This window comes from Phaethon aethereus (assembly GCF_964289735.1).
Source record: "Phaethon aethereus genome assembly, chromosome: 1".
NCBI classification, from domain to species: domain Eukaryota; kingdom Metazoa; phylum Chordata; class Aves; order Phaethontiformes; family Phaethontidae; genus Phaethon; species Phaethon aethereus.
In genome coordinates this window covers 56,482,440-56,495,724 of record NC_138575.1, presented here as the reverse complement: position 1 = coordinate 56,495,724, position 13,285 = coordinate 56,482,440, and the positions used below count along the sequence as shown (strand labels likewise).

Genomic DNA, 13,285 nt, shown 5'->3' with positions numbered 1-13,285 from the left:
CACCAGCTTCGTTGCCCTTCTCTGGACACGCTCCAGCACCTCAACATCCTTCTTGTAGTGAGGGGCCCAAAACTGAACACAGTATTCAAGGTGCGGCCTCACCAGTGCCCGAGTACAGGGGCACAATCACTTCCCTACTCCTGCTGGCCACACTATTTCTGATATAGGCCAGGACGTTGTTGGCCTTCTTGGCCACCTGGGCACACTGCCGGCTCGTGTTCAGCCGGCTGTCAACCAGCACCCCCAGGTCCCTTTCCGCCTGGCAGCTCTTCAGCCACTCCTCCCCAAGCCTGTAGCGTTGCATGGGGTTGTTGTGGCCAAAGTGCAGGACCCTGCACTTGGCCTTGTTAAACCTCATACAGTTGACCTCTGCCCATCGATCCAGCCTGTCCAGATCCCTCTGGAACATTGCAGGGTAGACTTCTGCAAAAATAATATTCTTAGCTTACTGCTTTGGTAAGACTGCCCTATCTTAGGCCTTTAGTGACTGTTTTCCCTGTAAAATATAAGTGTTATTAATTTCAGAATCATTCATGTCCTGTCTTCCTTACACACTCGTGTTCATTAAAATGTTGTCCCCAATTATTAACCAGTGACAATAGTCTCCATCACTCATTTGGTAAGTCTTAAGAAAACATCTGGGTTTTTTCCTCCATGCTTCCCACCCCCTAAATATCCACAATTTTTTCATTGTCTTCCTTTAAATATTTTCCTCATTTTCTGTGATGCCACCAGAAAGCCTGATAATAATTAAATTGTGTGATGAGACTCAAGTGTGATGAGACTATCATGCCCACCATGCTGCACAATGCTATCTTATAAACTGCTTTTTTACATTTTGATCCATTTGCTATGTTGGCCACTTACATCCCACTGTTGTTCCTGTGTTTTGTTGTTACTGCTGTGTTTCTATATCTTTTTATCTTTACATAGTGTCTCACACAGTACAGTCTAACTCCATAGGTGATTCCATGCATTAGAGTACTCCCAATACTAAATAATAATACTAACCTTGACTGAGTTGAGGTAAATCAGGACATTACCAAACTGCCTAAGAAGAAAGAAGCAGGAGGACATGCACTGTCTCCCTGGAATGGTATCTAAAATTCAAAAGAGAAATGCAGATTTGTAGAATTTAAAAATCACATGGTAATGGAAATCACTGCCAAGATTGCTGGCAACTATGAAAGCAGCTAACTTCTAAAAATAGTGTAACTTGCCTTTTCAGGCAAAGGACCATACTAGAGGTTAGAAAAACTATTAGATCATCTTGTCAACTTTCTCTATAGCATACAATAACTATTGCAAAACTGTATTCAACAGCAAATTCTACGGAGACAAATTGTTCAAGTAATAGGCCTTTTCCATGACACAATTTATGTAGCGTAATTTTACCACGAATTATTCTTACTCTTAGGAAATGACACTTGATACAAAGCCTGAGTTTGTTATTCTAACTCCATTAGCCTTTTTTCTTTAAAATTATGCTTTTCAGTTATCCTGGCCAAAGAAGGTCTAGGTATTTTAATTTTAGTTCCAATAAGAGAGTAAACTTGATACACTGAAAATATTGTTACTAAAAAAAAATTAATACATGCACAGGAAAAATAGTCAGTGATAAAATACAATGTGAAAATTAATTTCCATGCATTTGGGATTACCGCACTGCTCACAAGTGGTAAAGCAATAAATAAGTTAGGCATATCAGTTCAAATGAGTGTCACTAAACTTTGCTGCCATTCTATGTCATCATAAACTTTGCTGACATCATACTACACTGTCATCTACTCTGAAATTGCAAGCTGTGTTACTGAAAAAGTATTTCAAAGCTTTTTTAGAGATTCTGAAGTCAGCTTAGTAGGACTAATTTTTCTTAGACCCAACCAGCAGAGATTGGTCAGAGAAGGATGAACCCAAGGAGCAGCTGGGAAGTGATGTCAAATCACTAGTATTTCACTATGTCAAATGATCATTAGAGAGCATACTGCTCTGTGCAGTTTGGTAAGGTGACAAGAGATAAGATCCTAAGGCTACCAAAAGCGCTAAAGTAATCTGCTCCTGTAGGTTAGTTACCATCAATCCATCCACACTAGAAAATTAAAATATCTTTTCTGTATATTGAAATTGCATGTATCTGAAAACCGATATTTTGACTCCATACCACAGCATAAAATACAGCATTCCACTGGAAAATTGTACATTCTCCTTTAAATAAGGTAGGGTAGTAATTATTCCTGGAAAGCACTATATAAGATCTCAAAATATATTTCAAAGGTAAGCAGAATATTCTCATATTTTATCTTCTAGCACTAGGAGATACTGAGCTTGGATGTTCTGTCATTTCCATATAGAGACAATCCATCCTTATCTATGTCTGAACAACACATCATTCAGTTCTCCAACTTAAGAAAATTATTTGGTTATTTATGAAGCGTTCACTTGGGAGCAGAAACTGGCCTGTATATTTATCTGTCCTTTTTTACATGCAGGCATACTTATCATGACACATATATGCCTTGACAGAACAATAACAGAAACAGTTTTCCTCAGTGTTCCTCCACTCCTTTTTTTCTGTTGTAATGAGAATGCAGCCTTTTCTCTCACATTCAATTTTTGAAGTTCATAAACTCACAGCAATTTATTTTAAACAAAATTTAAAAAAAGGAAATAAACATGCAAAGAAGACTTAAAACTGAGAATACCTTTTCAGTAAAAATGAATCACAGTAACAAAAATATTAGAACCACACTTATCCCATATATGATTGGAGAGTTTCTAAATTTCAGTGTTTATTCTTATGTCCACATTTTGGCAGAAAATGTTGTTGTCCCAGCATAACATCCTCCATACACTTTTAGTGAAAAATTTCATTAAAAACCCAAACAACTAAAACATCTGTAAGTCTCATACAACTCAGCAATGAATACTACTAGCAACAGGAAAACTAGAGTTTTATAGTTCTAATTCATCCCATGTGAGTCATGCAGTAAGAGGGAAAAGAGCTCATTTTGAAAAATTACTTAGGGTGACCTAAGAATACCTCAAAGAAAAGACTGCACAAAGTCCAAGTGAAATGTTTCATTCCTTCCACCCAACACCAGATATGCCTGACTTGGTCCTAAAAGCAGATCACTGAAAATGAAAGGGGTGCTTTTCTCCATTATGCTTGCAAGGTTTTTAGGGTAGTTTGCAAAACTTGTGTTAAGCATCAGAAACACTACATATAATGGAAATGTTAATGTTCGTTTAATTTCACTAATGTTCCTCTTGCCCCACTTCCTCCTTAACTTACCTCAGAAATCTGATCCGTTTAATTTTCTACCCAGTTGAGACCCTGGGAGAAGAGCATGATCATGAACTATAGCAATCTAGTTATATCTTCCTTTGTAATGCCAGATCCATTTCATGTCATTGGGATTAAGCATTTTATTAAGCTTAAAAAAAACCCAATAAACCAAGCTGCTGTTCTGGGTGTTATTTATTGCTGCTACAGGCTGAATACTGACTCCTACACTGTAAGTGCTTCCTGTGATTTTGTTTGTTTGTTTGTTTTGGGTGTCCCCACTCCTCTTAAAAGTATGTAACTTCCAACGTTGAGATCAAATGTGTGAATGTATTGGGAAGAACTTTCACATTAACTGTCTTTGCTCTATGTTCCTTGAATGTCCAAGTCAGAGATTTAATTAAAAATAGCAAAGGCCTTAACTGAGGATTCCAAATGACTTTACAAATACATGACACTATATTCTTCCTAAACTGCCTGTTGCTGTTTTTTTTCTTAATGGAGTCATGAGATTTCTTCAGTTAACAAGAGCAAGGCAGACAGACAGGACCTTGTTTTGAAAAAAATATTCCACATCATTTTAACCCATTAATTTTTGATAATCCACGTTAAAATCAAGAGCCTTGTAAGCCCAGTTGTGAGCAAAGACACAGTGTAGCATTTCCTCGCTCTAGTGAGCACAACCTACTTTTGTATTATAAGTCTGCAAAACAGCTAAGTAACTTGATAAAGATTTTAAACGGACAATCTAGTGGTACTAGCTCCTTGCAAGGATTGGCCCAGTGGGAAGTGCTGAAGCATGACTTACATGCTTGAATGGCACGACTGGCTACTTAACAAAAGCCCAAGTATACAAACAGCAAGAATTCTGTTCTGCGTTCTAAATCTAGCAAAACAAAGGCAGCAGATCAAAAATGACCACAAATATACAACATAGTGGTTAATATGCTAAGTTACATAAAACATAAAAAGTATCATCTTGGACCCACAGTCTACCTGTTCAGAAGCTTGCTGAATAAGAATATACAGCTATAGAAAGAATATATTCTGATTTCATACATAATACATGCTGTGGTATGTAATGCCACTTCCTTTGAAATTTCTCCCAGCTTCCAACAGTCTTCACTGAGGACTTCCTAATCATCAATGAAAAAATTGTGTTAAACAGGCAATGGAATTTTCTTCTAGAAATTTCTTTACACCTTTTGGTTCTTGCAAGATCCTGTATCAAATAAGTTGTGTTATGTGAAAAAGTAATTTGTGCTGTTTGTTTTGTCTTGTGTGATGATTTATGTCAATGCTCCTTGTTTTTGTACTGTACAGTAACTAATCTTTCTCTATTGCTCTTCTCCTTGTCATTTATGATGTTCTGTATCGCAGACATAATCAAACTCAGTCATCATTTCCCAGGTCATGTATCCTCCTTTATTTAATCTCTTCTTGTTCAAGAAGCTCTCCTCTTTCTCTGACCATCCTTGCTGTCTTTATAGTACCCTTTCTTGTTTACAATATTTTTTTTTTAAATGTAAGAACCAGAACTGCAGACAGTATTCAAGAAAGGGAACCACAACTGTATGTAATGACACAGTAATCATTTTTGTTTTGTTCTCTCTTTTCTCATTATTTCCTAAGATTCTCTTAAACTTTTCTGATAATTTTGCAAATATAGTTTAAGGTGTTTTTCCCCCCATGTACTACTTCACATTTATCACAGCTAAATTTAATTTGCACGTTATTACCCAGCCTCATATATTCTTCCACAGCTTTCATCATTGTGGAAGCTTTCATTTTTCCTACTGTGGGTAATTTTGTACCATTGGCAAACCTAGTCATGTCATTGTTTGTCTCCTATAGCTCATTAATTATGAATATGAGTCCTTTCTTTAAAGAAACAAAAGGTTCTTTCAAGTGTTCAAATCAGGTGCATTTTATCCTTTTTGCTGCTACTTCACTGAAAATTTTCTGTTAGAAATGAGAAAGGTTATTATGTAGCTTCCCCTCTTGAAATTAGCAGTGTGGAAATTTTTGAGGTATTTGCTAACACATGGATTTTGAATTTTATTATACCTAGATCACCGTAACAGAATTGGATTTTCATAATAAAATTTCATATCAGGTTCTGTGTAATCTCTGTATTGGTCTAGAGTCACCTGTTCACTTGTGTGTTCTCTAAGAAAGAGGAAAACTTAGCATTTAAAAATTCATTTTTTATATCATGCCATGTCATTGCATTTACTAGGTCAATTATGGGCAGAATAGAAGTCTCCAACTATTATTTAATTATCTATCTATATAAAATCTCTAACCTCTTTAATATGCCGGTCACTGTTCCCATCCAGGCTGGCTGGTGAATAATTTAGCCTCAATACAATGAGTCTCCTATCTAAGCATGTAATTTAAAACAATTTTATGTTACTCACTGATAAAGAAAAGATACTTGCTTTATTTTGAGAGAAGGTTTCTCTCAATGTTTAGAACAATTTCTCCACTGACATCATCTATTTAGTAATACCCCATTGTAAATTAAATAGGAACAATATCCTACATGTTACCTTCCTCCTATTACATTAAAAAAAATTATTTTAGGTTTATAGCTTCCTATTCTAAAACCAGGTGCTCCACTTTATTAATCTTCTTGTAAAACATCTAATATTTGTATAAAAACACTTACATATTTGGTCTTCATGTGTTTGCTTTTTGTTATGTCCTATCTAAATTGAACTCTGTTTGCCTCTTATTTCCTACCTACAGTTTGTTGACCTCCACCTGTCCTTCATTTGAGGGTACCAAAAAACCCCTCACACCATTTCACCTTTAAAGGGGGAGCTACCTTGAACTGTGTGCTTTTCTGTATGTCAGCTTTCTCCCACAAGTTTTTCAAAAGATGACAAAGCAGTTTTTACATGGAAGTACCAAGAGTGTAAGATGCTTGCAGTACTAATGTTTCCATTAACTTTTAGTTGGAACCAATCCTTCCCATAGGTTCATTTTTTTCAGTTAACCCACGGCCCTAGTCAGACTACATTTCTGTCTCTTTTTCTTTTTTCCCCACTCACTATCTTGTTTTGCATATGGGTTTAAAAATATTTCACAGTAAAATTAAGACCTTTAGCTTCCTAACAATTTCAGTTTTGTTTTTGGGCTATATCTTCACTATACACCTTTTCAGGATAACTTTGCTCAGACTATCCCTGTATTATTTTTACCCATGTGTGCTATGGTTATGGGCATTAAGAGGTCTACCACCATTGTATTCAGTCACCCTGTGACTTTACTGGCATCACAAACCCAGTTAGCTATATGCCCACTAACCGAGTCCTCCTCTACTACAGTTCATATTGCTTCTTTCTGTTAGCTAGTGTCCCAACTCCAAAGGGATAGCCTCAATGCAAAAGGAATGTGTTAGGGAAACCTCATCTATGGATCCACGTTCAGCCTTCTAATGTGAAGATCTCTGCTGCATGATCTCAACAGTACAAGGGCTGCAAGGGGAACAGAAAGGCTCAACACTATTTCTGAAAGTCTCATCAGTGTTGCCGCTGTCTCTTGAGCTCCTTCTCTTTAGTCACCGTGGACACAGGAGACAGCATTCTGTCTCTGAGGACCATGAACTGTCTGTACCATAAACATGCATAAGTTATGAACCTAAAGAACTAGTCCTAGTGACAATGCCTATGAAGGAAATTGGGACGCCCCATTTCAGCTGAATTTCTGTGTTCCAACTACTGGCTTTTTTGATTTTGGATTTTTGGTTTTACTTTGGCAAGGGGAAGGGAAGACATGGTCTTGTTTTGGTCTATTATTGAATAAATAAACATTGAAAAGACATTGATTTTTTTGTTGGGTTTTGTAATTTTTTTTTTATTCAACCAAACAGTCCTAGAGTCTCCATTTCTCTCTGTAATAACATTCCTCTTTACATTTTTGTCACCCTCAGTTCCAGAGCACACTCCATGCTAGGCCTCTATGTACTCAACAGGCTTTCATTAGCAGTCCTAGATTTGTACCTGTGAGTGTCTGTACCTGTGAAGTTTCAGCCACACACTTAATCTAATTAGGCTGTTGTCTTCTGTTTCTATAATGGGGATTATTAGTCAAAGGCAAGCTGCTACAGCATCTATCAGTGAAGACTAGCAGTTTGCAGTACAGCCTCTTTTCCAGCCAAATTCATATAGTAAGGTTTGGAATCAATTGAGCCTTCAAATTTAAACTTGGAAATTTGTTTTAGACTATAAATTTAGACTTTCTGTTACTCATACACTAGCAACAAAATGCCTAGCAATAGCGATGCTAACAGTCAGCATTTAGACAAAGATACGATGGTGTATATTTGGATAGTGTAATGATTACATAATGGAGAAATAACATTTCAAACATACCACATTCACTGGCTGATTCACCCACCAACTGAAAGAACTGCTGAGCAATTTTCAGATGATCTCTCTGGGATATGAAAAAAAAATCCAACATGAGTTCTAGAGTTGATGCTACAATACACAGTGAAAATATGCTCTGAGGAACAGATGGGGAGCAACTAACAGACAAGCCAGGGATGAAGTAAAAACAGAAGAGGTAAATGTGCCACTGTATGTGCCTAGATACACAAGCACACCATAGAAAGCAAAAAGGTTTTTTGGGAATAGGACAGAAAAAAACAAATTCAGCTTGATTTATAATCAGGAGTAGCAACACAGGTTTGCATTTCACTCATTCTGGACTGAGTACTGCATGGAAGATAATTAAGTGACTCAGAGATCCTGCAATGTAAATGAGAAATGACTGCCTTTCTCACTCCATTTTGGTCCCTACAGTTCTATTCACATTCTACTGTTGGAGAAGCTGGAAAACCTCATGGGATTCACTCACCGAGCCCATTTCTTGTCCAAGTGCTGCATTTACCACTCCTTTGAGGATGTACTCCTGAAAAAAAAAAAAACCAAAAAAAAAAAACACAAAAGGATCAGAGAAGACAAGGTGAAGATTTCAGGAGACACTAAAGGCCTACGAGTAATTGTTTTTCTTCCTAAATTCAACTCTATCCCAACTCAGTTTAACAGGTAGCTGTTTACTATGATAGTGCTTCAGCATAGTAGTACAAAATAACCCCCCCAAAATCCACTCTACTTGCTAGCTGGTCACTTCTGCTAAATATGTGGGATGCAAAGGGGTAGCATGTTTTCTGATAAGTCTTATGCTCCAATACAATGCACCAGAAGGAACACCATAACATACTATCATGCCCTCTTCACCATCATATGACCAATAATCAAGAGCAATATTGTTATATTCATGCACAGATCCCACTTCAAGTATGCACATTGGTTAACCATAACCACTAATATCCTTGCTCCAAAATGCATACTGTTTCTCATGAGGACAAAAACATCAAGAGGTTTGTGCTCTGTGGTCCTGTCTATTGAAATTAGGAACAGAAGTAGAGTACCCTGTAGTCTCTACTATAGGATACAACTATAGTTTAATTCTTCTCTGAGCAAGATATTCTGAGCATATAACAGAGTCATTTGTCTTATTCAAATCTTATAATTAAGAGTTATAGCTATAAACCTGTTTTAGTAGATATCCCTGACAAACCTGAGCAGCCCTGTCACAGATATAAACATGGAAAAAGAGAGAGAGACATCTACACAAAAAACTGTTCAAGTAAGTCTTGCTGTAGTGAAAAACGCAAGGAGAAGTGAAAAGTGACAGCAGAAGACAATCCCTCACACGCCTCAGCACAGAATCACCAGATCTGTGTTCTTGAGGTTTTCCTTTTCCCTCCCTCCATCTAATCCTCACACAGATTCATGAAAGGCCCCTTTCATGCCCAGCTATGTGCCCTTTGGAAAATAAACTGCAAAGAGGAATAAATCAGAGACTAAAGATGTTAGAACAGCCACAAAAGAAAATTACAGTAGCAGCCAAGGGACATTGCAGTTTTCACTCACTGCAGCCAAAGTGAGATGGGATTAGAAAAGACCTATTATTTAAACTGTTTAATCTAATCTAGCTCATTTTTATTGAAATAGTTTCAGGACAAACCACATAAGCATCTGAGCTAACAGATCTGAGGGATAGTAACCATCACCAGGGCAGAAGTGACAAGTAGCTGTAGTTGGAAGAGGGCTTTTATCTATGCACTAATGGTCATCTCCTCAGAATCAAGTCTGCATACAACAGACCTGTATTCTTAGTTGGCCCCAGGTGGTACAGTAATAAACATGCTAAGTACTCATATATATATATATAATACTTTATGCATGCACATTAAGTCTATTGTTGATAAAAGGATGGAAAACACAAGAATTTTAAGAGTGGCAATGAGGCAAGCTGTCCTCAGGATAGTAGTTTTATATGTGGCAGATTCCGTATAAATTTGTAACCTCTGTCTTTATGTACCATGACATCAGTTTCCAATTACCTGTGGAGCTGTAGGTTCCAGGTCCTTAATCAGGTTATAAGCCTCCTGCACATCATCTGAAACACCAGACGTTAGAATGCATGACAACCCATAGCACACTGTATTAGAACAAGTCACTCATCCTCTACAATATCCCCCAATAGTTATAGACTAAGAAATAAAGCATTTAGACAGGAGGATAAGGGTAACTCTAAATCATTGTGAATTTATATCACAATGGTGATCGTTTTCTAGAACTCAAATAGCAAACATGGAATGAGTAATAGCTTCTTTATTACTACAGTTTTCCTAGCAGAGATGACTTGGCCCCCTTGTTCATAATCCAGTGGTTGCCTTCTCAACAGTACAAGGTCAAGATAATAAATCCAGCATTTTCTTGTCTCTTCTCTTCTCATATTTATTTACCCCTCAAGGAGAATAGAGTAACATCATTCTGAAGGGAAACTTCATTGTTTCCTTATCAATATTTCAAAATCTGTCCAGCAGCTCTTACCTGATCCTAGTTCTAACAAGCAAAAATCACTACCAGTATAGAAGTTTAAATGTAAAGTTTGAATTCAATAAACAAATTCCTTCCCACCCAAGAAATAAGTAAATTGAAAAGATCCTAATCTTTACCTAAATCAAAAAAGAATGTTGGCTCTATGGTCAACTTCGTAAACCAACCTAGTGTAGATGCATTTTTTACTGGCAAAATTTTGTTGACACAGCATTATACCAGCTGCCCATAAGAACAAGTCTTACGAAACACAACTTTTTTTTGCTAGTACATACTGTGGGGACAGTACTCCAGGGTGACTTAAGGCAATATACATAGGAGCTGCCAGGCTCCCATCCAACTTCTCTGCTTTCCTACCCATTCCCTTGAGCAGTCATGTAATAAGCCAGCACAAGATACTAGACTAGCCAAAAGTAATCACTTTTTTTTTTTTTAATAGAAATACATTTTTGTTATTTTTGACTAGCTCTGCTCACCACCACGAAAAGAAGAAAAGATAGCAGTTCTTATTTTTAACAGTGTAGACCATCAACACAGAACTATGCTCTTCAGGCTCCAACAGAAGGCTCTAGCAAATCTCACTGGAGCAGATTACAACTCGATACCCGGCCCCAAACCCTGCTAAAAGTCACTACCTTAAAGAATTGAAAAAAATGGGATGCATGTTTGTGCTTCAGTCATTCCAGTTCAGAGCATGTCTTAACACAAACCTGTCTTTATACAAGACCTTGTAAGTTTTGGAGAGACAGCTGTAGTCATTAGAAATAATGATTTCTCACATTCTTAACTGATGCTGCTACACTAGCAAGAATTTAAAATGGAAATTTAGCCTGACCAGGAAAGAGTTTTTAATCCTAATTCCCCTGGGCCTCTTTTGTCAGTACACAAGTCATTTGTATACCACAACGAAGAACAGAACCTAATTAATGAAAATTACTGCAAGGTTGACAGCAAACGAGTAAAGATGACTGATTTTTAAGTGACGCAGATTTACTCTCCTTCTGTGTAAGCAGAACTTAATTTGAAACATATATTATTATTAACAATATATTGGGCAAGACAATTGGTAATAAAACCAATATTACCTATAGTGATATTGGTAACAATAATACTGGACAGAAAGGTGGCTGGTAGGAGCAGGCATAGGTTTACCAATGCCAAAGTGTACTGACTAATCCAATGTATAACTGGTTGTATGGATGAGGGGATAGTAGTGGATGCTGTATACCTTGACTTTAGCAAGGTCTTTAACAAGGTCTCTTATACCTCTGTTGTTGCCAAACTTGAGAAATAGGACTGGCTAAGTAGAGATGATAAGGGATTGGAAAACTGTCTGGATTATCAAAGGATGGTGATCAGTTGTACAAAATCCAGCTGGTGGCTCCTTACTAATCAAATCCCCCAGGGACTGATTCTGTTGAATGTCTTATATTAACGACTCAGATGATAGGATAGAGAGTACTCTCAGCAAGTTTGCAGATGATAAAAGATTGGGGAGGAAGCTCCCAGCTACTGAGAAGAAGCTTAACAGGCTGAAAAAAAATGGGCTGAAAGAAATCTCATTAAGTTCAGTGGAGGCAAAATGCAAGCTCTACATCTTGGTTGGTTTGAAAGAATCCTAAGCAACAAGAGAGGCAGGGGGCTGACTGGCTAATCTGGAGGTCCTGACAGTGCACCCTTGCAGCAAAGGAAGCCAACTGCATACTGGATTTTATTAGCAAGAATGTAGCCATCAGGGCAAGGAAAGAGGTTTGGCTCTACTTCGCACTTGTGAGATTGCACCTGGAGGACTGTGTCCAGTTTTGGAATCCCTTGATCAAGGCAGACTTGAAATACTGGAGTGAGCCTACCCAAGGACTCTCAAGGCAGGTAGGGCATTGTAGAAGGACTGAGAGAACTGCATTTGCTTAGCTTTCAGAGGAGAAGGCTCAAGGGAGGTATTATCAATATCTACAACTAACTAATGGGAGAGTACAGAGAAGAGGGTGACAGATTGCACAGGGTAAGATGAAAGGCAGTGGACGCAAGTTGAAAAGAGGAAGTTCTGACTAGATGCTTGTCTGGACAAGGCTCTAAGCAACCTGATCTAATTGGACCTGCCTTGAACAAAATATGGTGCTAGAGATCTCAAGAGGTTCCTTCTCACTATAATGTGATTCTGTTTTTTACCTAGAACCCTATAAATTTATATAAGGCAGGTGATAATGTACTTTTAATAATATACAATTGTGACTATTGGAATTTACTTGAGAATGTATACCTAATTTACAATCATGATAATTTACAATCATATGAAATTTAAATAACCTTATTGTCATTCGCTGGTATCAAATAAAACAAAATCAGGATAGAATTGCCATACTTTGTGAAGACTGTGACGTTTGCAGATTAGCAAAGTCAGATTAAGGAGATTTTATTGCACAGTATTAGCCACAATAAGAATTTCTGTAACAACTAACAGTCATCAGTAGTGGGATGTTCTAAAATTTGTCACAGTCTGAGTTGAACTGAAATGATGAGGCAGTGTTTTAATTGCACATGCAGACAAAAGAAGTAGTCCTGGATACAACTGAGCACCAAAGAGAATTTATTCCAACTGTAACCAAGGTGGTGGGAATTATAATAAGATTATATAGATATAACCATAAGAACGTTATGCACCAGCAATGCTGCTCAGAAGTCCACCCAACCCTTTCCATCTTGATTTAAACATCAAGGATCTAATCAGTATGTAACATTGTAATTGTACAAGATCAGAATTAAGAGTAGTATGTCTTGTTCTCTGATAGCAAATAGAGAACAGTGTAACTAGTCTGAATGGTGTAATATAACATAGTGAAGGCAATTCTTCTGTCTTGAAACAAAGACTTTGGAATGAATAATTACTTATTGTGCCAACAGCCCGTAAAGGTCTATTTAGTGTTGCCAAGTTTAACTTAGAGGGAAAGGTAATTCTGGCAGGAGGAGATCGCGACCACCGACTCAGAGACCATCCACTCAAGAAACCCTTCGACCCAAAAGATCAAGGAAGTAAATTCTTAGAAAGTTATAGTGAGCATGCGCAGTCATTCACATGTTAGGT

The 13,285-nt window shown here is 37.4% G+C and overlaps 1 protein-coding gene across 1 annotated transcript in view; it reads right to left on the bottom strand.

Moving 5' to 3' along the window:
• Positions 1-13,285, bottom strand: part of IFT56 (intraflagellar transport 56) — a gene marked incomplete at its 3' end in the record, with an annotated part of 57,158 nt that overhangs the window by 15,521 nt on the left and 28,352 nt on the right. The window contains exons 9-12 of the mRNA XM_082014016.1: positions 9,705-9,760; positions 8,150-8,203; positions 7,663-7,726; positions 1,012-1,100 (exon numbers count right to left, since the gene is read on the bottom strand). Coding sequence (XP_081870142.1) covers positions 1,012-1,100; positions 7,663-7,726; positions 8,150-8,203; positions 9,705-9,760 — 263 coding nt within the window. The remainder of the gene's footprint in view (positions 1-1,011; positions 1,101-7,662; positions 7,727-8,149; positions 8,204-9,704; positions 9,761-13,285) is intronic.